General features: G+C 51.1%; 1 protein-coding gene and 1 long non-coding RNA gene across 5 annotated transcripts in view; one reads left to right on the plus strand and one right to left on the minus strand.

Annotated features, from left to right (window-relative positions):
- Positions 1 to 4,797: 4,797 nt before the first annotated feature.
- LOC147574041 (uncharacterized) lies at positions 4,798 to 10,323 on the minus strand. Its single transcript, XR_015243677.1, has 3 exons — positions 9,322 to 10,323; positions 7,113 to 7,241; positions 4,798 to 5,799 (listed from the first exon to the last, which is right to left on the minus strand). It is a non-coding gene; the product is annotated as an uncharacterized LOC147574041 (long non-coding RNA).
- Positions 10,324 to 18,917: 8,594 nt separating this feature from the next.
- The window catches only part of SHISA6 (shisa family member 6), a 287,571-nt gene continuing 281,297 nt past the window's right edge, over positions 18,918 to 25,191 (plus strand). For 2 of the 4 annotated variants that reach the window (XM_086686041.1, XM_086686044.1), the window contains exon 1: positions 18,918 to 19,574. In XM_086686041.1, coding sequence (XP_086542167.1) covers positions 18,934 to 19,574 — 641 coding nt within the window. In that variant the 5' untranslated portion in view covers positions 18,918 to 18,933. The remainder of the gene's footprint in view (positions 19,575 to 25,191) is intronic. The other 2 variants (XM_025920323.2, XM_086686043.1) reach the window with 1 other exon arrangement.

Genomic DNA, 25,191 nt, shown 5'->3' on the forward strand with positions numbered 1-25,191 from the left:
CTCATGCTGCCCTTTTATAACTACCCTCCTCTCACTCACCTTCACCCTGCCACAGAGCCCTGGCAACCATTGATACGGTCTCCATCCCTATAATTTTGTTATTTCAAGAATGTTCTATCGGTGGAATCATGCAGTGGTAAACTTTTGGGGACTGGCTCCTCCTCCCCCCCACCAGTGTAATTCCCTTGAGATGCACGCCCCACTTCCTGCATATTGGTAATCAGGATCCTTTTTATTGCTGCCAGTATTTCGTGATATGGATGTACCATCACATAACTATTTCTCGTTCAAGGGCATTTGGTGTTTTCAAATTTGGGGCTATTACAAGTAAAGGCACTATGGACATTCATGGACAGGTGTTTGCATGAACATATGTCCTCATTTCTCTGGGATAAGTGCCAAGGAGTGCATCTGCTGGGTCATTTGTAATCACATGTTTACTTTTGTAAGCAATGGCTCAACTTTTTCAGACCGGATGTACTGAAAATATGTTACATTCCATTAGTACCAGCAGTGCACAAGAGATCAAGGTTCCCTGCATCCTCCTCAGCACGTGGTGTTGTCGCTATTTATTTCAACCATTCTGATGTGAATTTAGTGGTACCTTATTGTGCTTTTAATTTGTCTCCCTAATGGCTAATGATGCTGAGCATCTTTTCATGTGCTCATTCACCTTCTGTATATCCTCCTTGGTGACATGCCTGTTTATGGGGTTTGCCCATTTTCTAGTTGGAGGGTTTTTTTTTGTTTGTTTTATTTTTGTTTTGTTTTTGTTTCTGTTTTTGTTTTGCTTTTTGCTTTTGATTTTTGAGTCTCTTTGTATATTCTAGATAACCACTCCTTTGTTAGATGTGTGATTTGCAAATATTTTCTTCCAGTCTACAGCTTATCATTTCATTGACAGTGACTTTCACAGAAGTTAATTTTAATGAGACCCAATGGATCAGGTTGGTTTTTTGTTTAGGTTAGAAAAAAGATCGTGAAATGTGACATGTGTACTCCCCAAGTGTGATGGTTGAAAAATGAACGTGCTTAACGCATTCTGTAGAAGTGAGAGCTACAGAGGCCAGGACCAGAATTTTCTTCTCACTTGACAGATTAAGGGTCCTGTACCTTGCCTTCACTTCCTACTCAAGAACCTTCCCAGTATCCCACAATGAATGGATTTCTGTGTATATTTAGGCAGAATGATATAATCTGGCACAATGTAAGTCTTTTGGTCATGTTTAACTCATAGGAGTCAAAACTGAGAGCTTCCTAATTCTCCAAGCTTCCTTTGAGCTCACACATCACTCTCAACCTGCTTTTCTTTGTAATATCAATGCTTTTCCATTAAAATTGTTTATGGGGACACCTGGGTGGCTCAGTCGGTTGACCATCTGACTCTTGATTTCAGTTCAGGTCATGATTTCACGGTTCATGGGTTCGGAGCCCTGCATCAGGCTCTGTGCTGACAATGTGGAGCCTGCTTGGGATTTCCTTTCTCTCCCTCTCCCTCTGCCCCTTCCCTCCTCATGCACTCTCTCCCTGTCAAATAAATAAACTTAAAAAATTAAAATTATTTATGATGTGTTGCGGTAAGTATGGACTCTAAAGGTACCCACCTGACCCACCCCAGCTTCTGCAGCCATGGATACAGGAAGGGACCATGTTCTGAGATGCACGAACTGAGCCCATGAAATTCTAAAAGTTGAGATGAAAGCCTTACCGAGGTATTCACAAGAAATGGCATCATATACTGGGAGAAGGGCCTTCATCAAAGGGATCATACCATGTGGCATCAGGATGGTCTTGGGTCATCCAAGCTGACTAGCGCCCCTCGGCCTGGGCTCTGAGCCCACCCACAGTTCTCCAGGAAAAGTGGGAGCCTGTGACCTTGGTCGGTTGTGCCCTCTGTTCCCAGACTGGCCTGTGTTAGTTCATGCTACGCCTCGTGGTCTGGGGAAGTTCTGGAGGAGTCCACCTCTCTGAGTGGAGGTGTCTCATCCATCGCGCCCTGTGATTATCAAGTTAGCTCAGGCCCAAGCATCCTGCCTAGTTGGCACAACCTCAGAGGAAGGCTTGCTTGGGAGGGCGGTAGCTCTCCCCGGGGAGCCGTCTCCTACTTGTTTGCACTCCACTATCAGGAGCCTTGCCCGGTCCCACAATGCCCAGGGGAGAGCTGGAGGGCCCCGGCTGCTGGCAGAGCTGGGTCACCCCGAACGACAACCTTCTCCCCCCCACCGCTGGGGAAGAGGCCCCAAAAGACTGAGTGAGCTCTTCAAGATGCCCGTCCCAGGGAAGATGCGAGGAGAACGCTTGGAGAAAGAGCCAGAAGGATCTGTACTTCTCATTCCTGGGAGAGGACACGGGTGAGGGGAGAAGCGGATGTGTCCGGCTGCAAAACTGCAGTGACGTGTGGCCTGAAAACACGGGGGTCAGTGATGACCCCCTGCCCCCTGAAGCGTAGGGCCCAAGCACTCGGAGGCACTCGTAGGTGCTCCAAGGAGCCCATCGCGTGTTCCCGGTGCGAGCCTGTCACCAGACGTCTTACAGGTGGTTGCTGTCAGTGCCCGTGGCTGAAACGCTGGGGTCTTTCCTTTCTTGGCTGGGCCCGGGTCCAGGGCCCTTCACTGCCGCCCTGACCTCCCCTCTGCTTCTGAGGTTGCTGCGTTGCTTCCTGCTCTTTGCCACAACCTCCACCTGGCCCCTGGCCGAGCACATCCGCCTCTCAGGCTCTGCCGTGTAGGCACCTCAGCCCTCCTCCCACACTTGACTCAGTGTCTGTGCACCATGGGGAGTGAGGGTGGTTCCAGGGAGCCCGCTTGCAGCCCAGTCAGTGCCCCCACCTTCCTAGCCATGCGGGGTTGTCCCGTGTGTCTTGGTTCTAGATGTTGTAACTATATAGATAGAGAGAGAGATTCTAGATGGGGAAATAGCGTGGCATGTTTCACAGTCCACTCTTCCCCCTGCTCTCTGTTTCCTTTTTATTTTATTTCTACAGTTAATTAAATTAAGTAATCTCAACTCCCAAAGTGGGGCTCGAACTCACAAACCACGAGATCAAGAGTCGCATGCTCTTCAGACTGAGCCGACCAGAAAGCCCCCCTCCATTTCCTCTTTCTCTCTGCCTTCCGCTCCCTCTTCCACAGTCTCTAAGGTCGTGAAGAGTGAGGTTTTCTTGAACTTGTCCCAGAGCGACTCAGACCTCCTGCACCTAAAGCTCCAGGAGCTTGTTGCTTGTTGGCTGGTCTTGCTGGATGTGCTAAGTGGGGGGCACGGGGGCTCCCAACACCAGTGCTTTCCATTCTCTCTTGACCGTGGAGGGTCCAAGGCTTCCTGTTTGCGTCCCTTCCCAGCGAGCCAGTCCTCTCCCTTCCCCGGGGGGGATAAATGCCCTGAGTCAGTTGGGGAGCAGATCATAAGCATGGAAGGTTTCCAAAAGAGACGAGCATATTAACGTTTAAAAAATCTTGTCCCTGGGGCACCTGGGCAGCTCAGTCGGTTAAGCGACAGACTCTTGATTTCGGCTCTGGTCATTTATCTCACAGTTTCGTGGGTTTGAGCCCCCGTGTAGGGCTGTGTGGTGACAGTGTGGAGCCTGCTCAGAATTCTCTCTCCCTCTCTCTGCTCCTCCCCTGCTCATGCTATCTCTCCCAAAAATAAATAAACTTAAAAAAAAAAAATCTTGTCCCTATTACACAGAAAAAGGAGAGCTCCTTTCTACCAACACACGCGCGCGTGCGCACACACACACACACACACACACACACACACACTCCTCTCCCTATTCTGTCCTACTGGAGTCTCTGAAACTCTGTGAAACCAGGGCAAAACTTCTTGAAGAGGACATACAAAGGAAAACCTCAAGTCTTTGGGGCAGGGAGGGGCACTTCTATGCTTCTGGCAATGCTCTGTTTCTCGATCTGGGTATCGTTTAATAAAAGGCATAAAGGGATATCCATGGCTGGAAATCTTCAGTCGAACCAAACCTCTCCTTTGGGAACATACGGTCTCTTGCCCGTGACCATGACCTGCTCAAAAGACGATGGCTTTGCCAACACACCTCTGCTTTTTTCCGGTCCCTCCTGGGCCTGAGAACCATGGGCCTCCTTCTCCAGTCTCCACCCCGGCTTGGATCCCTTCTCCAATGCTGCGTTCGCTCCTCTACTGCTTCTCTTGGTCATATTTGTTCCTCGCGCATTTCCCTGGCTGGTCCCCTTGACCTGGTCCGGCCTGAATTAATCGATGAGGACATCTGTGTGCTTTCCTCAGCTCCAGGCTCTGTCTTCAATTCCGATTATTCCATTTTGACAGGAGCCATCTTGGCTAATCCACATTCCAAGCATTGCCTGCAATTTTGTCACCAACCCAGGCTAAGTGACAGGTGGGAGAGAATGAAAGCAGAAGGGGAAGATGAGGCAGTGATTGTCAGCCGTGCCGTTTTGAATTAGAACATCTTTTTAAACACAGACCTTTTCTGCGGGAAGATGGACAGTGAACCCCAAATAGCAGTCGCTTCGGGATTTGGGAAGGAGGAGGTATATACGTGGGTAGAGGTGATAGGCGTGTTGAGTGTGTTAAACGGAGCTTTAACTTCATCTGTAATGTTTTCTTTTCTTTTTTTTTTTAAGTTTATTTATTTATTTTGAGAAGAGAGAGAATCCCAAGCAGCCAGCACGGAGCCCTACTCAGGGTTCGATCCCACGAACCGCGAGATCATGACCAGAGCTGAGATCAGGAGTCAGACGCTTAACGAACTGAGCCACCCAGGCACCCTGTAATGTTTTAATTTTTAAAAAGGAGAATGCATTCCTATGTTGTTTGAGAAAATCAAAAGATAACAAATAATAAGTATGTCTAAAAACAAAAAGTAGGGGTTTTTTTTGAAAAATACAAAACCGGTAAAAGCCCCAACGTGTAGGTATATAACATGTAAATGTCGGTCTGTATGCTAAAGATAATGTACAGTCTGATAGGATCTGCTCATAGTCTAGTGTTATCTTTGCACTGGACCATGAGCCAGTGCCCCCATTTGCTCCCCTTGGCACGGACCGTGGACACTGGTGTGCATTTGGCCCCCAAAAACGGTTTTTAGCCAATCTTAAAGGAAACCATCTGGCTTTCTTAGGGGATGGTGATCTGAAGCGCTGGGCTGAGAAAGGAAGGAAGGAAGGAAGGAAGGATGGAAGAAAGGAAGGAAGAGCTGGGGTGAGGAGTGGACGATCTCTGTTCTTTCTGGAAACGAACGGCAAGGTGTTGAGGGTGCTTAATTATCCCCCCACCCTGTGCTCCCCATAAGCTGGCCCTATGCCCGACCGCAGGGAACTCAAGAAAGAATCTTCTTCAAAGTCTCTCAGCGTGACAGAGAGTAGGAATTGCTACCAGTCATGGAGGAAACGTGTTCCTGGAGCTCTCGAGTTCCCACGCGGAGACTCGCCGCGTTCTGGCACTCTGCATGTGAATTGTGTCTTGCTCCAAAGCCTACCCAGATTGGGGGGTGGGGAGCTGTCACCCTCTCCTTTGAAACTGCTCTTCCTCTCCATTTGCTGCCACAGATGCCAACACAATTCTTGTTGCATTAATTTGGCCGGGAGACGGAAAAACGGCAGCAGCATTAATTAAAAAATAATTTGCCACCCAAGAGAAAGCTAACCCATTTTCTCCGACTTCCGGCCGACGGTCCACAGGTTCGAGGGAGGGGACGATGTAAGTTCGGTAGGCATGTGAATGAGAAGTGAGAGGTAGTAGAGAAGCGGCTCTAAATGTGATGAAAATCTTCAATCTTAGAGGCATCTGGGAGGCAGATCTTTGAAGGCACTAAAAAAAAAAAAAAAAGTTGTGAAGAATCAGGGGAAAGGACTGGATGGGAAGGTGATGGTGATAATGGAGGGATTGGAAGAAAATGGCATAAGTGGATTTTTTTTTTTTTTAAATAAAGAGAAATAATGCCATTCTTCCATAAAAGGAACCTGGACCCCTTGGAGACATGACTTGGGTCGAGGGTGGGGGCAGGAAGTGTAGATAGTCCAGAAGATCTCATGCTGGAAAATAAAGACATGCTTGAAAACGAGAGAACACAACAACAACAAAAAGCTTTCAGCAAGCTGAAAGAGCTCCCGGTGGGCAACGCTGGGACCATTTGAGCCCCAAAATAATACTGTAATACAGTAATACTGGGCTGTAACTTAAAGTAGGAATACCCACAGGTCCATAGTGATGTCAAGAAATGACTGAATATATAAATACGTGGAGGAGAAGAGACAAATCTCCTATACAGAAGAATCCCATAGAATTTATGTGTCTGTGACCCCTTCTTGGAAGTGGAGGGTCACTCCCCACTCCCAACCTGTGACCTGTGCATAGTGACTTTCCTTCCAAAGAGTACACAGTATGGAGAAAGGGGGGGTGGGGAGCAAATCATTTTATAGTGGAGGAATCTGACAACGTGCCCCCAGCAGGGGTGATCCAAGTTAACATCATTCCTGTTAAAACATATTAATAGCGTGTGTCCTTGATAAGACAATGGCACTTCACCTCGGTGGTTCCTTTCTTCCCCCAAACCCATAACTCCAGTCTAACCATGAGAAGAGTCATCAGACAGACTGAAGTGGGAGGGCATGCTACAAAGGTCCTGACCAGTCCTCCTCAAGCCTGTCAAGGTCATCAAAAAACAAGGGAAGTCTAAGAAAATGTCCCAGTCCAAAGGAGCCTAAGGGGACATAACGAACAAATGGAACATGGGGGTCCTGGATGGGATCCTCGCACAGAAAAAGGACCCTGGGGAAACACTGAACAGATCAGAGTCAAGCATGTGCTTTAGTCAACAGGGACATATCAATAGCATTTGCTTGGAACCATCAATGTCAATTATAATACGGACCTGGGTCAAGACTGAAAACAAAAAAACAAAAAACCTTACATTTGCATTCAGAACCGGAAGCCTCACACCTTGTCAGCCCTGCTCACATTGTAAAAGAAAAAAAAAAAATTACAGTGGTTGCAAGCTGTGTTTTTAAAATGTAATGCTGTTCTAACTGCGTCTAATTTCAGGTGGACTCCTTTGGAAGTGAAGGCAATATTTTCAGCCATCCAATTTTTTTTTTTTTTTTTTTTTTTTTTTTTGTCCTCGCCTTGTTGACAGAGTAGGAACCACTGAGCCAGAGAAGCAAAGGAGCAAATCTGGGGCAAGAATCCACAAAGCTGACATGCGAATTATTCGAAATCCAACAGTCCTCGTAAACCCGTGTCTCCCAGGCCGCCTGCAACGAAGGGTGATTTTTCTTTTTCATAAGACTTTCCTCTTACTGTGGAATTAATTGAGTTATTTTCGGTTCATTATGTATGCCTTTAAAAGAGACTTTCTAATAAACTCAGTTCTTATCAGTTAGAAGCCTCCTTCTGTTTCACATTTTGTCTCCTGTGTGTGGCCCTTTGTTCGCTAATCAGAATCACAACTTCCAAATGAAGGGAGGAAAGCATTTTGTTCTCTCCAACCCATTTGGCGTGTGAGCGAATCAGAAGCGAGCTAAGACTGCCACCTCTTTATTTGTTGTGTTAACCAATTAAAAAGTGTTACTCTCTTGGTAATAAAGTGTAACTTTGTCCCTCTGGGTCCTCACTCTGGTCCCTCTTGATCTGGCTCCTTATTTAATTTTCTAGCCAGCCTCACTCTGGTCTCAGATTCCGGAATCATCCAGGGCTCTACCTACGTCAAAGCCCTTCTCCGCTGGAGGGAACACGTGGAACCATTCTGTCCTTCCCTCTGAGCTGACCGCCCACAGGAGCCGGTAACAGAGTCAACGCCACATAGGGCTGTGTCAGAAAACTCTTGGACGAAGTGATCTCCAAGGACAGCTGTCCATACAAGGGCTGTGCCCTCAGCAATGTTTATATATCAGTAGAGAGCATAAGGTTCAGACAGGAACAGTGAGACCAGAATCTGTATGCATGTTTGTTCAAATATCCAGATAACTGATTTAATAAACTGGATGGCAGCCAGCATGGACGCTTGTGTACAAAGCCAGGAAGGAATTCAGAAATATCATGGAGGACATGTGTGTCTCGGAAACATCACATCCCTTGCTGCCAGGACTGGTTCGGTTTGACTTTTGATCCAGCCCTTATGGTTTTGTGTAATGGAGAGATTTGGCAGGATAGGAGAAATGAACATTTTTATTGAACTTCTGAGTTTCCTCAATATTTGAGCATTCATGATCTCACTGGATCCCCACACCCTGTGTTGTTTCAAAGGCCAGAATTACCTTCTCTCTTTTTACAGCAAAGGCAACCGTGGCCCCCGGAAGTCACCCACTACTTGTTGAACTAGTAAAGAGTAGCCTCAGGACTGGAGTTCAGGTCTCCTGAATTCAAGGTTTAGGCTTTGCATCCTACAGCGATGGTTTAATGTTTTCTTCGGGGGTCCGAATTCATTTGATTGTCTGATGACACGTCTCCTAAGCAGACACATGCACACTTTTGCTATAATTTCAAGGGGTTCCCCATCAACCCCAGGGTGCAAACCACTGTCCTCTGCTACGTAATCTCTATAAAGGTCGTAGAGCAAAAATAAGGAAATTCTGAAATAGGACAATAAGCAATTTGAAGATGAGAATTAAGACCAAATTCCTAAGTTCTTTGGCCAAATTTTCTCTCTTGTCCTGGAATATATTATCTCACAGAGGGAATGGCAGATCTTGAAATGAAATGTGTTAAGAAGATACCCTGGGGGGATATGTATAAACAAAAATGGGAACACGTTGATGGATGGAAAATAAAAACCTGAGAAGATACAGAACGGCAGGAACGGGGAAGCGTAAGATGAAAGGGAATAAAAATAATGGTCAATTAGACATTTCGATCATGATGATTGTGCCACCAGCATAGAGTGCATACTTATGAAATCTGTTGGGGGTGGTGGGGACCGAAAGAGGAACTTGAGGGGTATGGGATGTGGAGGGAATTGGGTGTCACCAACAAGATGGGCTAACGGAAGCCAAGGGGGCACTGACTCGCGTCACACTTGGTCTAGTGGGGCTTATCCCACACATCAGTTGTGTCTCTAGCTATCTCTGGAGAGCCCATGCTTTAGAATAAATACCTGCTCATGCTGGAAGCTTGTAAGCCACTTCGTGGCCAGGTTCCCTGTCACTGTGACTGGACCCACTGACAACGTCTTTCCTTGCCTGTGGGTTCCTGTGGATGTCCTTATTCCCAACCACTGGATGGACACTGAATGTTTCCCTCCTTTCCTGCTTGGAGCAGGTTTTCCAGGTCTGCTGGGTTTAATTTACCACCCTGCCTTGACTTCCTTCTCCACTGCAAACTCTCTGGGCTACCTACCTGGTTCTAAGTGGATTTTCTGCTTCATCCTCCACATGTGGCTTTGTTGACTTTCTACCCATTGCAAATGGCCGGAGACACCTCCAATGTTGTGTGGCTCAGGATCTTCCTGGTCTCAGTTTCTCAGTTTGATTCACAACTGTCCAGTCACCACACCAACACCACCATGACATTGTTCTTCAGCCTCTGGGGACTCCTCCTGGAGAAGGATTTGCAGCCGGTTGGTTTCCTCCCTCCAGGTTTGGGATTCTAGGAGATAGAGTTGGGCTTGAGGGATGGGGTATGAATAGGAAGATACAATGAACAGGTACACCAAGTGCTGAGCTCAGATTTGCAAAAGAAATGAGAAAACCTGACCCTCAAGCAAAGGTTGAATAAATGGTTCTCAGGCTCTCGAGCCAACTCTCTCCAGAACTTCCTTTGCCAAGCATCTTTGGGCCAGCCTTTCCTCCTTTCGTTGGTACCTGGCTCCAGCAGGCCCTACCTTACCACTGGTTATGTCTGCAGAGAGGGTTATTCAGGGTCTCGTTCAAGGCTCAGGATGTCACAATGGACGTCTGTCCACCGAAAAGTAATTCCAGGATCCAATTAGTAATTTTGAAAATTAATGGGAGTTAACAATAACAAAATTGGCCCTTTTCAGCCCAGTTACCTCAGTTATTTTAATGATGGTGATTCACCCTTAGCTTGGCACTCAGCCAACAGATGGTCCATCCAGATCGTATCTACATCCTGATGCAGAATCCAGAATTTCTGTTTATTCATTTGGCTGCATTAATGACCAATTTGTGCTCAGTCAATTAGATTAGATCAGTGAGTTAGATCCAATTAGTTTATTCAATTTTTTTTCCTTTAAAGGAAAAAGACAAGCCACGCCAACCAGTTTTTTAGTATATATTTTTAAAATCACGTGTACCTATTCTGAAGATACCATTGTCTATGGCATGTTTAATGTCATGAAAGTCAAGAAACAGAATTCAAGGTGACCCAAGTGATGATAGACACAGTAGACACTATCTAAAAGGTAGGACACCAAAGGGTGAAAAGAGTTGAGACCGATAGGGAATGCTGGTTGATATGAATCCTATGCCAAGAAAATATCACATCTATGTTTAATGTGCTCAGCATTACAGGGGAACATATTTTTGCAGGTTAACTCATGGGGTTTTGAATAAGATGTCAAAAAATTCCAGCCCAACAGAAAATGTAATAGTGATGCATGGAATTTGCACATGAATATCTAGGACTGGCCGTGTGGTGATTATCCTTGGCATTCATTGGGTATAGTCTTCATTATCACTTTTCTCGGGGAGAGCTAACCCTAGCATGCATTTCCTCTAGCTGCAAATCAGTGACGTCTTTCAGCAAAAAGCACATAATAACCAATGACGTTGGTGTCCCTCCTTTTATACATATTTCAGGTTGGGCCAATGGAGCTGCGGAATTGGAATGGAATTCTAAAACCATGTCTACATAAAGAGGTAGAACCTGTATTTGAAACTTCTTGAGCGGTCAGACAAATAGGATTTATTCCTTGTACTAGTTCCAACTCTAGTTAATCCCTGCTGGCTCTTTGGAGCTTTGTGTGGTGAAGAGATTTTTGAGGCTATGACCGGTCTCAGCGGGGAAGTGTTCCATAATTGATTAGTGATGTCTGCCATGGGCGCGGGAGGAGAGCGTTATAGCGCGGGATGTTGCTGTAGCCTGTTCTAGCCGCAAGGAGTGACTGAATGCAGTGCCTTGTAGCTAAATGTGTCCTTTTGGAGTTAAAAGTATAAAATGTGCATGCACTTTAACCTGTCATTGCTGGCAAATTTGGAACAAACATGGACAAAACCACATTTGATAGTCTAGATGATCATGACAGGATAGCAGCCCCTTAAGGGGGCGACAATTCTCAAGAAGCTAGTAAGACATTGAGCACACATGTGGCCCACACATTTGACTCTTCAATTATGTTTCCAGAATATCTCCTGAGGTGCTTTGAATCTGTTAAGGCTTCCTCCTGGAGGTGTGGCTCATGACCTAACCGTAAGAATCTGTGTCCTAGAGAGCTTCTGGACATTCAGCTAGTGGGGGAAACATTTCTGAAGTCCTCTCCGAGAAGTACTTTTTCCTTGCAACCACTGGTGACTTAATTAGCTCCAGCTGCCATGACAAAATATCAACAACTGGATGCCTTGGAGAACAGTCTACTTCTCTTAGTTCTAGAACCTGAAAATACAAGATGGCGTCAGCAAGGTTGATGTCTGGTGAGAGCTCACTCTTGGGTTACAGGTGGCTCCCTCTTGTTATGTGCTCGCATGACAGAGGACTGTGGTCTCTTCTTCTTTTTTTTTTTTTTTAATTTTTTAATGTTTATTTATTTTTGAGACAGCATGAGCGGCGGAGGGGTAGAGAGAGACAGGGAGACACAGAATCCCAAGCAGGCTTCAGGCTCTGAGCTGTCAGCACAGAGCCTGATGTGGGGCTCAAACCCACGAACCGCGAGGTCATCACGTGAGCTGAAGTCAGACGCTTAACTGACTGAGCCACCCGGGTGCCCCATGTATTCTCTTCTTCTTATACATATATTAACTCAGTTGGGGGCGGGCGGTCACCCTCTCAATTTTATCTAAACCTCATTACCTCCCAAAGACCTCATTTCCAAATACCATCATATTGGGGAATAGAGCGTCAATGTACATATTTTGGAGGGCCAAAAACAGTCATTAGACAACATTTGGTATGTGGTAGAGAGAAGGCAGTTCTATGAGGCCCCAAGTAGGATTCTGGATAGCAGGTCAGAAAGCCTAATTTATTTGTTCGTATTTTGACTAGCACCTAGCAGGGCCCATTAAATATTCATTGAAAGACCGATAGACAGAATAAATGCTAAGGAATGAATAAATGAATGCAGAGAAGAGGTGATCCCAGGCCAGGCTAGCCGTAGAGGTAACATGAGGTCATTCTTGCCCTCACATGTCTGGCTGATCAGATACAGGCTGCGAAGAGTCCAGAGGATATCAATTCTTAGGTACCCATCCAGTTCTAAAATGATGCAGTTCTGGGGCCACCTGGGTGGCTTAGTCAATTAAGCATCTGACTCTTGAGTTTTGTTTAGGTCATGATCTCATGGTTCGTGGGATCGAGCCCCCACAGTGGGCTCCACACTGAGTTTGGAGCCTGCTTGGGATTCTCTCTCTCCCTCTTCCTCTGCCCCTCCCTCGCTCACGCCCACCCCCCCACCCCCCAAATTAAAAAAAAAAAAGCCACAGTTCTAGAATTCTAATTATGCAGGATGCAAACTTCCTTCACTCCATCTCTAGGTGGGGAATGCCGGAGCAAGGCATTCCCTTTCTTCTGCTTCCTGTTTGAAGTCTCTCTTATTTCACTACAGCAATTGCTTTGAGTTTTGGAAAGGGTCTGAAAAAGACCCTTCCATTTCCAGTGTGACCTAAATTGGCATTCTCTAACATCTCTCTAATCAGAGATAGTAGCAAACATGACTTCCTTCCTTCCTTCCTTCCTTCCTTCCTTCCTTCCTCCCTCCCTCCCTTCCTGCCTCCCTTCCTCCCTCCCTCCCTCCCTTTCTTCCCTCCCTCCCTTCCTCCTTCCCTCCCTCCCTTCTTTCCTCCCTCCCTCCCTCCCTTCTCTTTCTTTCTTTCTCATCTGCATACATGTTTTCATGATATTTTGGACAGAACACATTACCCTTCCATAGAGTCATGTTGATCAACAGTGAGGTCAGCTGTATCAGTTAAAATGCTTCTAATTGCAGACAGACAATCCAGTGAAAAGAGCTTAATTAAAGTGGGGATACATTGGCTCAGGTAATGTAAAAGTGCAGGGGTAGGCAGACTTCACAAGGGGTTCCAGGTTCAAATGGTGCCAACGAGACTGTGTTTCTTTCCATCTCTTGGCTCAGCCCAGTATGCTGCTGGCTCCTTCCTCGGGAGCAGCTCTGGGTTCTCCCTTCCCAGGGCAAGATAGCTGTCCTGATGCCATGCTGGCTTCCTCTCACGGAAAGGAGTGATCATGTTTCTCAGTCCTGCCCACATAAGTTCCCGGTTATTCTGCCACTGACTTACTTTCTCTGGAGTCTCCCAAATAAAGAGTTAAGATGTGCTGTGGGGCTTAAACCTGGGTCCTGTGGAACCCTGGGCAGATCCCATTAAATGAGAGTGATGGAGGCTAAACCTCTGAATAAAGATTTGAGACTCTGGCTTAAAAAAAGGGGAAAGAATGTTGGGAGAAATAGCATATCAGATGTCAAGTTCCCCAAATGCTCAAAGAGCTGGCATCATGGGCTCCAATCCATAAGATTAACTAACCTACGTATGAAGGATTTCACGTGGATGCCAAAAGTCATCCTAACTCGTACAGGTGTGGAAAAGACTCTAGTCAACCGTAAGCTTGGTCTGAACCAATACATTGATTGGCCTCTTCAACAACAATAAAAATCCAATGTACTCGAATTTTCAGCCGTTAGAACTGTCTAGCATTGAAATTAACGGCCTGAGAAGATAGTTTCTAAGTTGTCACTAGATGTCCTAAAGCAAAAGCTATATAGTCACCTACAGGGATGTCACTGAGGGAATGCGGGGAAGCACAGACTCATTCATTCATTCATTCATTCAACACGTATTTACTGAATGCCCCTGGTGTATGCTCGGATCTCTTGAAGTAGAGGCTGAGACAAATGTCGACAGGCTCCTTTTCAGGGGAGGAAGCAGGACGGTGCAAATGCAACAGAGGCTCTACAAAACCTTGGCCACAGGGAGCCTGGATCTTTGGAGAAAACGTGGCCCATCAGAGTTCCTGCGTTGAGCTAAAATAGCTAGGCCTTTGTACTTTCCAACTTGATTAGTCATTGGATGTGGGCCACTCAGGGAAGGAAGCCTGTGTTCCTGGAGGAGAAGCCTCTGTCCCTAGAGGAGCTGACAGCTGGAGATGTGTCCTTCTGTGTCCACCACAGTCTACTGTGTGCCAAGCAGTGTTTTGACATTGAAAATACAGCAGTCAACAAAACAGTAGCAAAGCTCAAGCAAGAGCCAGCATTCCAGTGGAAGGTAAGAAGAGAACTTTTTAAAAAAATTTTTTAAAGTTTCATTTAAGTGATCTCCACACCTAACACGGGGCTTGAACTCACGACCCCAGTATCAAGAGTCACATGCTCTTCCGACTGAGCCAGCCAGACGCCCCTGAGCACTTTTAGAAAATATTTAAATGGGTGTGTAGCGCTTGGTGATAAATTTTTTTTTTCAACGTTTTTTATTTATTTTTGGGACAGAGAGAGACAGAGCATGAACGGGGGAGGGGCAGAGAGAGAGGGAGACACAGAATCGGAAACAGGCTCCAGGCTCCGAGCCATCAGCCCAGAGCCCGACGCGGGGCTCGAACTCACGGACCGCGAGATCGTGACCTGGCTGAAGTCGGACGCTTAACCGACTGCGCCACCCAGGCACCCAGGAGAAAGAACCCTGTAGACATGGAGGGCTTGAAGGGGTCCAGGCACTGAGTGAGTGCAAAGGCTTTGAGGACGAGTCAGGACGTCACTGTGGCGGGAGGGAGTAAGGAACAAACAGTAAGACAGGGGCTTAGAAGAGTAGCAGGGGACCAGATCGGGCAGGGCCATGAGGCCATGGTTACACTCGGAGGCCATGGTAAAGACTCATGGTGGGAAGACACAACGGTGGTCGTTTGTTAGACACACTGCCTCCGCTTAGCGTCCCGCTTCATAGAGGAGAAAACCAGATCCCATGGCAAGGGTAGGATCAGTACCAAGCTGCATAGGTAGAAATCCTAGAGAAAGTCAGAGTGGAGACAAGATACCGGATATGTCCATTAGGATGCATTGGGCTGCAGGTTAGAGAAACTCTAGATTCAAAGAGGCTTCCGTAAAAGGGAATTTAATAACTTCGCATGACTGGGAGACCAGAGTTGTGGGAGCCCTGGGCGCAGTTCCGTGAGTGGCTCAGTAATGCTCCTTCTGTCTTTCCATCTGTCGTCCTTGGTGTATCAGTCAGGATGGGCTAGGATATGCTGCCATAATAGATCCAATTCCAGTGGCTAAATTTAAGAAGCAGACGTCTAGTTTTACTTCACGTCCATGGCCGGCCACCATTTCTGTAAACTGGGGGGCTGTCCCTACTGCCATCAGTCACAGGCTGACAAAGCCACGCCCACACATTGCCAATCACCATGCCAGAAGAAAATGAGAATTCTACGGAGGGTCTGGAAGTGCTGATTAAATGCTCTGGTTCGGAAATAACATACATCATTTCTGCCCACGTTTTGTCCACCCTCCTACTCACAAATGGGCCAGAGATTACAAGTCTAATATATGCCCGGGAGGCAGAGATACTCAGCGGCCCTGATGATTATCAAAGGAAGTGGTCAGCTTCGACTAAGAACTAGTTGCCCCCCACCCCCACCCTCCACCTCCCTGCAAGGTCAGCACATTCACAGATACAACACTCAAAAAAGTAGAGGAATTCTCACCATTTTTGAGAGCGAGGATCATTTCCCCAGCATCTCCCAACGCTTCCCTCAGTTTGTATTGGCCAGAAATAGATCACGTGTTCATTCTTAACCAACCACTGGCCCAGGGGGAATTATCATGGTTGGTTCATAATTGGGATCTATCCAATAGGGATTTACCTTCTAGAGCCAGAGATTGGGTCACTTTCTCTTGAGCCTGTGGGCTGGCTGGCTGAAGTCGGTACAGGTGTTGAAAAGATAACTCTTCTCTGGCACTTTTTAATGAGTTAAACCCACAAAGGAAGGATACTTTCATATGGGCAACAATTCAGGTATTGCAACCAGAAGGAGAAAATAGAAAAATGGATGCTGGTGGGCAAATGGATGTTGGTAGGCAACGAACCTGATCTACCACGAAGGGCAGAAGAGGAGGGCTGGGAGTGCCAATAAGAAATATAATGCAGGGGTGCCTGGCTGGCTCAGTCAGCAAACTGTGAGACTCTTGATCCTGTGGTCATGAGTTCGAGCCCCACGCTGAGTGTAGAGATTACTAAAAAATAAGTAAAGCTTAAAAAAAAAAAAAAAAAAAAGAAAGATAATGCACTGCAGTGAGGGTTGGAGTGAATAACCTTGAAGATCCTATCCAATCCTGAGATGCCATTATTTTCTGTGAGTCTGTTGACGTTCCCATCTGTGAGCACAGGGGTTCAAATCACATTTGCGGGTGGGACTATCTGAGGAACCAAACCCATGTCCCTCACTAGTACCACCAATCAAATCTTATTAAAGTTCTACATGAGGAAGATACGCTTCTAACCCATTGCTAGGTTGCTTCCAGATGTGGGGTAGGCAATGCTGGAATAAAGAAGGGGCGGGGAGGTGGCCTCGAAAGCTCAGGGGAGAGGAAAGGAAGGAAACGACTTAAAAATTGCACATAGTCTAAAAGTCAAGAATATGTTCTTATGATTTCCAAATGTGTATCTTTTCTTGTCTGCTCTCTGGAGCTTGAAGCCCTTGTCTTCACCATGGGCATCGACTACCAATAATCGACTTCAGCCCTTCGTCAACTTTTACCTGCATCAGGAGAACAGCTTCCAGATTGCTCTTCTGTGCCCTGGTCCTTACTCCGGTCGACTGAAGAGATCCAGCGATTGGGTCAATCTGACAGTGTCCTGGAGCGGAACCCACCAATAGGTCTGGAGGGTTCTGCAGTGGAGGGAATGGGGGTGGAGGGAACGGCGTGGGGGCAAGTGCACAAGAAGAGGGAGGGAGGGGCATCCCAGAATCCGCCCCTGGTGCCTTGGAATCTGGGCTCCAGCTCTCCCATTCATCCATTCTGGAGTTCCAAGGAGCGGTTCTCTGCCTTTCTGGCACGGGGGCTCCTCAGTTCGGGTCACGCAGGAGCCGGACCTAACAGCCTTCCCACAATCTCTACGGCCCACGCTCTTGACAACGGCCCCTGCCTTCAACCTAAGCCACCCCGGCACTTGCACAAAAGGTCAGGACACACAGGCAGAATCCTGGCAGTGGCCGCTGCTTTTTGTTCTCATTTCCCCCATCTCCTCCATGGACACACGCCAAAGATGATTACGACTCCCTCTTGAGGTGGCCTCAAGGCTTCGACTCGGACCCGGGACTCCTTTCCACAGATCCCATGGGCAATCACACAGGAACACTTCTCTCTCCGCACGCCCCCCCCCCCCCGCCCCCCTTCACCTACACAGATGCATTTCAAAGCTGAGTCTTAAGAGGCTCAGGCAGCTTCTTCCAACTCCGCCTCAACGCTCTGGAAAAAGTCCTTGAAAGAGGCAATAAAAGGTGCCACCCAGCGCGGGGGGCGGCTTGCGCCTGTGTTAGGGTTGCGGTTGGGGTCCTGGGGCGGGGGGGGGGAGAGTGACTCAGGGCGAGAGACCGCAGGCCCCGCTCACAGGCAGCCCTACCACCTCAGACAAGCCACTTGACCCCTAGCCTCAGTTTAGGGACCTGTAGCAATGGGTTTGGCCTCCTCCCGCCGCTGCGAGCGTCGCCACTAGGGAGAGGCAAAGGCTTGCAGATCCCCGAGTCCCCGAGCGGGACTCGGGGAAGGTGGGACCCGCGCCCAGGGCCGCGCGGGGCAAAGGCGGCGGAGGTCTGGCCCAGCCGCGGGGCCGGCTCCGGAGGGGACGCTCCCGCCCCGCTCCCGGCCCCCTCTCCGCCTCCAGGCTCGCCGTTTCCAATAACGGGAGTCCTGGGCTTCGGTGACGCGGAGCTTCAAGTGCCGCCGAGAGTGGGGAGCGGCGAAGAGGAGCCGCCCCCCCCCCCCCCCAGGCGTGTAAACGTGGGCGGCGGTGAGCGGCCGCCTTTCCCTCCCCTCCCCTCCCCTCCCCTCGCGGCGCTCCCGCGTGTGCGGGTGTGTGAGTGCGTGTGTCTCCCTCGCTCCCTCCCGCACGCGCTCCGGCCGCTGCGCTCCCTCCCGCCGCCGCCGCCGCCGCCGCCGCCGCCGCCTCTGCAGTCGCAGCCGGGCATGGTGAGTGAGTGAGGGCCGGCCGCCGCGCGCCCCCCGCCGCAGCCCGCTCCGTCCCGGGGAGCCAGCCCGCGGCGGGAGCGCGCTGCGGGGCCGGCGGCCCGTGCGCCCTCGGTGGCCGGCGCGCAGGGCCGCCGGGCCCCCCCGTCTCGCCGCGCGGGCTCCGCGCCCCTCCGGCCCCGAGCCCGGCTCGTCGAGGGCGGCGCGCTCCCTCCCCGCCCGCCGCGCGCCCTCCGCCCCCCCGCCCCGCCCCGTGACCGGCTCCCCGTCTTGTCCCGCAGGACCCGCCCGGACGGGACCACGCCGCCGCCGCCGCCGCCGCCGCCCGGAGCCGCGCTTCAGGTCCCGCCTGAGCCGCGCCGCCGCCGCCGCCGCCGCCGGCGGGGGATGGGGCTGCCCGGGAGGCGCGCCGAGCCCGCAGGGGGAGCGCGGAGCCGGCGCGCAGCGTGAGCGCCCGAGCAGCCAGCGCCGGGCCGGTCCGTGCGCACCGCGCGCCGCCGCCGCCGCCGCCGCCGCCGCCGCCCGCGCCCCGATGGCGCCATCGCCCCGGCGCCGCTGAACGCCCGCGCCGCCGCCCTCGGAGCCCGGCGGCCGGGGAACGGCCTGCCGCGGAAGCCCGCCCGCGCGCCCTCCCGCCCGGCCCCGCCATGGCGCTGCGGCGCCTCCTGCTGCTGCTGCTGCTGCTGCTCTCGCTGGAGTCCCTGCACCTGCTGCCCGGCGCCCGCGCCGCCCGCGGCCGCGCCGCCAACCGGACCCTGAGCGCCGGCGCCGCTGCCGTCGGGGGCCGGCGGCCCGGGGGCGCCCTGGCCCGGGGCGGCCGGGAGCTGAACGGCACCGCCCGGGCGCCCGGCGGCCCCGAGGCGGGGAGCCGGCGGGGGCAGCCCGCGGCGGCGGTGGCGGCGGCCAGCGCGGCCGTCACCTACGAGACGTGCTGGGGCTACTACGACGTGAGCGGCCAGTACGACAAGGAGTTCGAGTGCAACAACAGCGAGAGCGGGTACCTGTACTGCTGCGGCACCTGCTACTACCGCTTTTGCTGCAAGAAGCGCCACGAGAAGCTGGACCAGCGCCAGTGCACCAACTACCAGAGCCCGGTGTGGGTGCAGACGCCCAGCACCAAGGTGGTGTCGCCGGGGCCCGAGAACAAGTACGACCCGGAGAAGGACAGGACCAACTTCACCGTGTACATCACCTGCGGGGTCATCGCCTTCGTCATCGTGGCCGGCGTCTTCGCCAAGGTGTCCTACGACAAGGCCCACCGCCCTCCGCGGGAGATGAACATCCACAGGTGAGAGGTCCCGCTCCCCGAGCCTCCCGCCGCCTCGCCTCGCCCCTCCCTCCTGTCGCGCGTCCCCCCCGGCCCGGCCCTTCTTCATTCACCCTCGGCCGCGGCGGCGGCGGCGGCGGCGGCGGCGGCGGCGGCGTCACCACCACAGCTCTCTGGCTCTCCGAAACCCAGCTTCTCCCTTGCTCCCCTGACATGCGATAAATCACAGCCCTCTTTCCTTTTTTCCCCATTTCTGCAGAACCCAGAATGCATGCTTTGGTGGCAGGGGCAGAGTAAGGAGCCGTGGAACTCGTGGAGTTGGAGTTTAAGAATTTTACCAATTGTAGAATTCTGGCTGGCCGGGCGGGACCGGGGGAGGGGGGCGGCGGTGGCGGTCCAGGGTTCAGTTTTCCAGGCAAGTGGGCACTTTGGCATAGGTTTCTCTTGCATTCGGTTTTCTGAGTGGAACCAGCACAGCGTCTTTCGGTCTAGGGTTCTGAACAATGCCGGCAGCTGACAGGAGAGAGTACCAAGCGATTTAGTATAAATCGCATGTTCTCTGGGTGTGAGAGCTGGGGGTGATCTGGAAAGGATGTTTTCCCCCCGGGTGAGAAGGGGTAAAGATCTATCTATCCGTTCCGAGTGGACCAAGGGCAGATGGTCTCTCTTCATTACATCCTGTCCAAATGGGATGCTCTTTTTCTTGCGGAGATTGGAGGACTTGTTCTTTCAAACCCTGTAGGCAGAACTCTCCGAGTGAACATTCTTGCTGTGCTAAACCTGGTGGGCAGCGTTTCCAGCTTACGTTAGGGGGGCGGTGGGGGAAGCCTCCTACCAAAACTTACGCCAAGAGCACAGAATATGCTAGTGCCTGGTCCTACCCTGACTGCCTCCCACCCCACCACCCTAGCCCCCAGTGAGTCCTTTGGGAGGTCGGAGCCCAAAGAACGGGAAACCAGACTGTCTTCACCACTCGGGGACCGATGCACCCAGGGGAGGCAGAGTTAGCTCTGTTTCCAGTCCCCTGGTGGTGGTGATGAATGAATGACCAGACTTGGTTCAGCAGAGTCTTTCGGGGAAACAAACCGTGCCCCAGGACCTGCCTCCGGTTTTGGCACATGGTGCGGGCACCGGCTGGTAACTGGGACCCCCCCCTCCCGCTGACCCGTCCTCTTTCTGAGTTTGCCTAGCCGGTCCCCACCCTGAGCCATATACCTGAAGCTCATCTCTACACTCTGCTGGTTAACCTTCTGGCCTGGAAACCTCCTTCCCTTGCTGCTGTGGACGTAAATCATCGGTACCTTGATGAAGAGAGAGAAAGGAGGATAGAAATTTCTGGGCATGATTTTTTTTTTTTTTCTTCCTTTAAAGCTGTTGAGAAAAGATGATGTTCCCTGGCAGGTTTTATGGAGTCAGACGCACGAAGTTTGGGTACTTACACAGTGACATTCTTGGGTATCAGGACTGGGTGCTTCCAAAACCGTTCGTAATCCTCACTCGTCACCCCAAGGTGCCACTGACCCCCCCATTGCACCCCATCTTCTCTTCCAGGTAGTGAGTCTGTGCCTGGCTGGTCCTGGGGGCTGATGGAGGGATTGAGACAATGATGTGTAGTCAGCCAGTGTCCCCTTTGGATTCTCGCTCTTGGCTCCTCTTGGAAAGCAGAGAAGGAATTGCCTGTGAAGCAGGTGGTCCTGGTCCAAATCGTCCCCCTCTCTGTGCCTTCAGGCCTCTTCACCTTTCTCCTGGGCTCCTGGCCTCTCACGCCGCCTTCCCACTATGGCTGTGGCCTCCTGCTGGCTGGTGCCCACAGACCTTTCTTTGGGTTTCTTTCTTCTCTGAGCCTTTGTTCTGTGCTCTCTTAGACGGAGCCTTCCCCTGCCCTGACCTTGATGACCTGAATTGAGTCATCATGACCTGGGAGGATGCTGACGGCCTTTGGATGCTGGCGCTGGCCTGTGTTCTGCAGGCCTGTGACCCTGGAGATGTCCCTGTCCCTCTCGGTGATTTTTCCCCTCCGCATCCCACCGACCCCCTTCCCCAACCCCAAACTAGGGTGCTGGTCTGTGTGTGGGTGGATGGCCCTGTGACTGGTGATGCGATTAGAGCAGTTTGTCTCTGGGGTCGCGGAAGGCAGGTGACCAGGGTAAGGGAGCTGAATTCAGCCTCAGACCATTATGTAAATAGGGGACGTTTCTGCCTCAAATTCACCTCCTGATTTTATTCAGTTCACAGCACCTCTTCCAGCAGCTGCAATGTTGCCTGCTCAAGGCTTTGGAAACCACCATACTGATGCTTGTTAAGTAGGGGATGATGCCTGTCTCTGTGTTTGGGGGAAGGGGACGGAGCATGAGCTACTCATCGAGGACATTCCGTGAGTGACCTTGGGCAGCAGGGGGGAAACTCCGTGTCTGGCCCTGGGTGACTCAGGCACAACAGCATCCCATCTCCGCCCCCCGCCCCTCCCCCCACACACACACACCAGGCGTGTCAGGGTGAGTGTGCACATTGAAGGTTGCTCCTCCCCGACTCCTGGGTGTGTTCCCATGAGTTGCTTCACTTTGCTCACACTTTAAGAGGTCACCGCATGCCATCCTGGGGAGTTTTTCACGCAGCTGGTCTTGTTGGGAACCAGGGTAGGGAAAAGGGAAGGGATCAATATCCCCACCGTAGTGAGTTATCCCCCCAGGGCAGAGCGGGGAGGAGGAAGGAGGCTCGCTCTTCAAAGGTCAGCGGAGGAAGCGGGACGTTCGCGTCTGGTTCCATGTGCCTTGAAATAGTTCAGCAGAGACGTTTCCATTTCTGAAAAAGGCAAAGAATTTGTTCCAGGGCGTGATCCTCTCTCTGGTAGATGGCTAGCTGGGCCGGCAGGGGCTGGGGCCCAGGGAGCAGAACCGCCTCCTTGAAAGGGGTGTTGGTGGCAGGGTCGGAAGGGGTGAGAGGGAGGAGAGAAGGGAGGCTGCAGCCCTGAGATCAGCCATCTGCCTCCTCCTGGTGGCCCCGGGGGCTGGCCAGCCCTCCGCCTGCCCAGGGTACACATTCCTCAGAACAGGGCTTGCTTTCACTGCTCCGGCCCCCGAGGGGAAAAGCAGATTTAGTCTTTTCCAGAAGTGATTAGACCTGGCCATCCTGTTTCTGTAGAAGTCAGCGTCTGTAGGGGAAACTCTCAGCTCTCCGGTGATTCTGATAGATGAGCAAAGTCACACTCAGCTGGACCCCGGGGAGGAGAAAGTGACGGCCAGAGGGATCAAAGGCAGAGCTGTGCTTTGGATCTGGGGAGCCACCGGATGCGGGGTGCCCACCTTTCCCGGCCGGAAGCCTGTTTCCCACCCGGATCTCTACCTCGCCTTCCCCTGTTCACCTTCCCCGGGCTGAGGCTCGAGCTGGTAAAGCCTCAGGCACCGATTTGAATGCTTCTTGAGCGGTCTCTGCATCGCTTCCTGGTTCCTGGGGCTCTTTGCTCAGTGAGGGCTGCCCGCCCGAGGCAGGGCTTTGACCCAGCAGCCGGCCCTGTCTGAGCATCTCACATGCAAACCTGTTTCTTCCTCCTCCCCCAGAGTTGATTCATTAGCGTCCTCGACATGAGAATCTCCAAGGGAAGAACCATAGCTTTAATGGCTACTTAGCAGATGAGGTCTGAAGCCATTTGGGTGACCTAGTTCAAGGTGGTGGACCCAGACCTGCCCTGGGTCCCCCCGCTGTACGGGGGTGGTGGGGGTGGAGAAGTTTGGGGTTGGGGGGGAGTCGTGCTCAGGGTTGCGGGCCAAAGAACCTGAGCAGATGTCACCAGGAGAAAGGAAAAGCGACAGGAGGTGACCCTACAGCTGTCGGGAGGGTCCTGTGTCTTTGGACTCCTCTGGTTGTTTCTAGAAGAAGCCAGGGAACCCTTTGTTTCCCCTTTTCTCCCTCTAGAAGTTAGTTACAAATTAATTACAAACCCAAAGAGGTCTGTTCTGTGCGCACAGACCCGGTAACTGTAATAGCAGGACCCCTTTGCTGGCTGATTTCGTGAGGTTCTCTTCGTAGGTTCCCGGGCCATGAATTGTCAGAGCACCCCCCCAAACACCCCCATTTTTGGAAGCACTGTGAGCTCATTCTAACGAGTCGATCTAAACAGAGAGTCAACTTTTTTTTTATTTTATTATGTTTTACTTCAAACAGAGCAGTTGCAAGGACAGGAAAAAGAAAATCTTGCCTTGGATGGAAGGCCCCCCTTTAATGTTTTCTGTTTCTGCGGGGGAAAGCAGTGAAATTGGGGAAGGGTTCAGGAAGGCTCATGGAAGAGGGGTTAGGGAAGGTAATGGGGTGAGAAGTGGACACAACGTGTATTCCTTCGTTCCACGGACAAGTCCCACTCACCTGCTGGGGGCCAGCTCTGTTTATAACCACAGAACGTATAAACCTCTAAGGTGTGTGTGACCTTGGACACATGAGGCCAGCAGAACTCATTCTTAAAAAAAAAATTTTTTTTTAATGTTTCTTTATTTTAATTTTTTTCTTTCAATGTTTATTTACCTTTGAGACACAGAGAGAGACAGAGCATGAGCAGGGGAGGGGCAGAGAGAGAGAGGGAGACACAAAACCCGAAGCAGGTTCCAGGCTCCGAGCTGTCAGCACGGGGCCTGTCGAGGGGCCCGAACCCATGAACTCTTGAGATCATGACCCGAGCAGAAGTCAGACGCTCAACCGGCTGAGCCACCCAGATGCCCCAGTTCATTCTTGATTTTAACATGTCTGCCACGCAACTACTTTGCAAAAACCCGGCACTTTGAGGGTTCCGCCCGGCATGTTGCTGGCTGTCTTTTGCCCTCTCCGGCGCCCCCCACCCCAGCCCAGGAGGCGTGCACATCGGTCCCCCTTCCCCACCCACAGCCGCACCCCAGGCTCTGAGCACATTCCTTGGGAAGAGCCTACCCACAGTGCTAGGCTGCCAAGACACAGGTAGAGGAAAAAGTCCGTTTCACTGTTTTCAGCCTATTTTAATGAGAGATCAGATCGACTGTGCAGTTGATTCAGATCCATTGTGCAGGAAGCAGTGGTTCAGACAGCTGAAAAAGTGTGCTGATGGAAAGAGGTTAATTCACCAGCCCCAGGCAGACATGCCCACGAAGGATACGGAATAGAAGGGAACCACACCAAAGGAAGCTTCGTCCTTCCTCCCCCTCCACTGCCTGATGTCTCCAGGGCCTGGCAGGATTGATTGCCTTTAGATCTTAACTTTCTGGCTCCTCTTCCGTAGTGACTTAGAATCCCCACCACACGCTGAGAGAGCAGCCAGCCACTGGCTACTGAGTCCCACATAATCTGCTTTTTAAATTGTGAATTCAGGTGTGGTTTGTCTTGCGGTCTTGATTGTATCCCTTGACGACACCCATCCTGTGGCGATGGGTGGGGGGGGGTGGTTCTGGAGGACTATATTAGGGTCTACGTTGAATTCATTAAAAAAATTTTTTTTTTAAGTTTATTTATTTTTGAGAGGGAAACAGTGCGAGCGGGTGAGGGGCAGAGAGAGGGAGACAGAATTCGAAGCAGGCACCACAATGTCAGTGCAGAGCCTGATGTGGGGCTCGAACTCATGAACTGTGAGATCATGACCTGAGTCAAAGTCGGATGCTCAACCTACTGAGCCACCCAGGCG

The sequence above is a fragment of the Puma concolor genome, chromosome E1, assembly GCF_028749965.1.
Source record: "Puma concolor isolate L17-30 chromosome E1, mPumCon1.1.hap2, whole genome shotgun sequence".
NCBI classification, from domain to species: domain Eukaryota; kingdom Metazoa; phylum Chordata; class Mammalia; order Carnivora; family Felidae; genus Puma; species Puma concolor.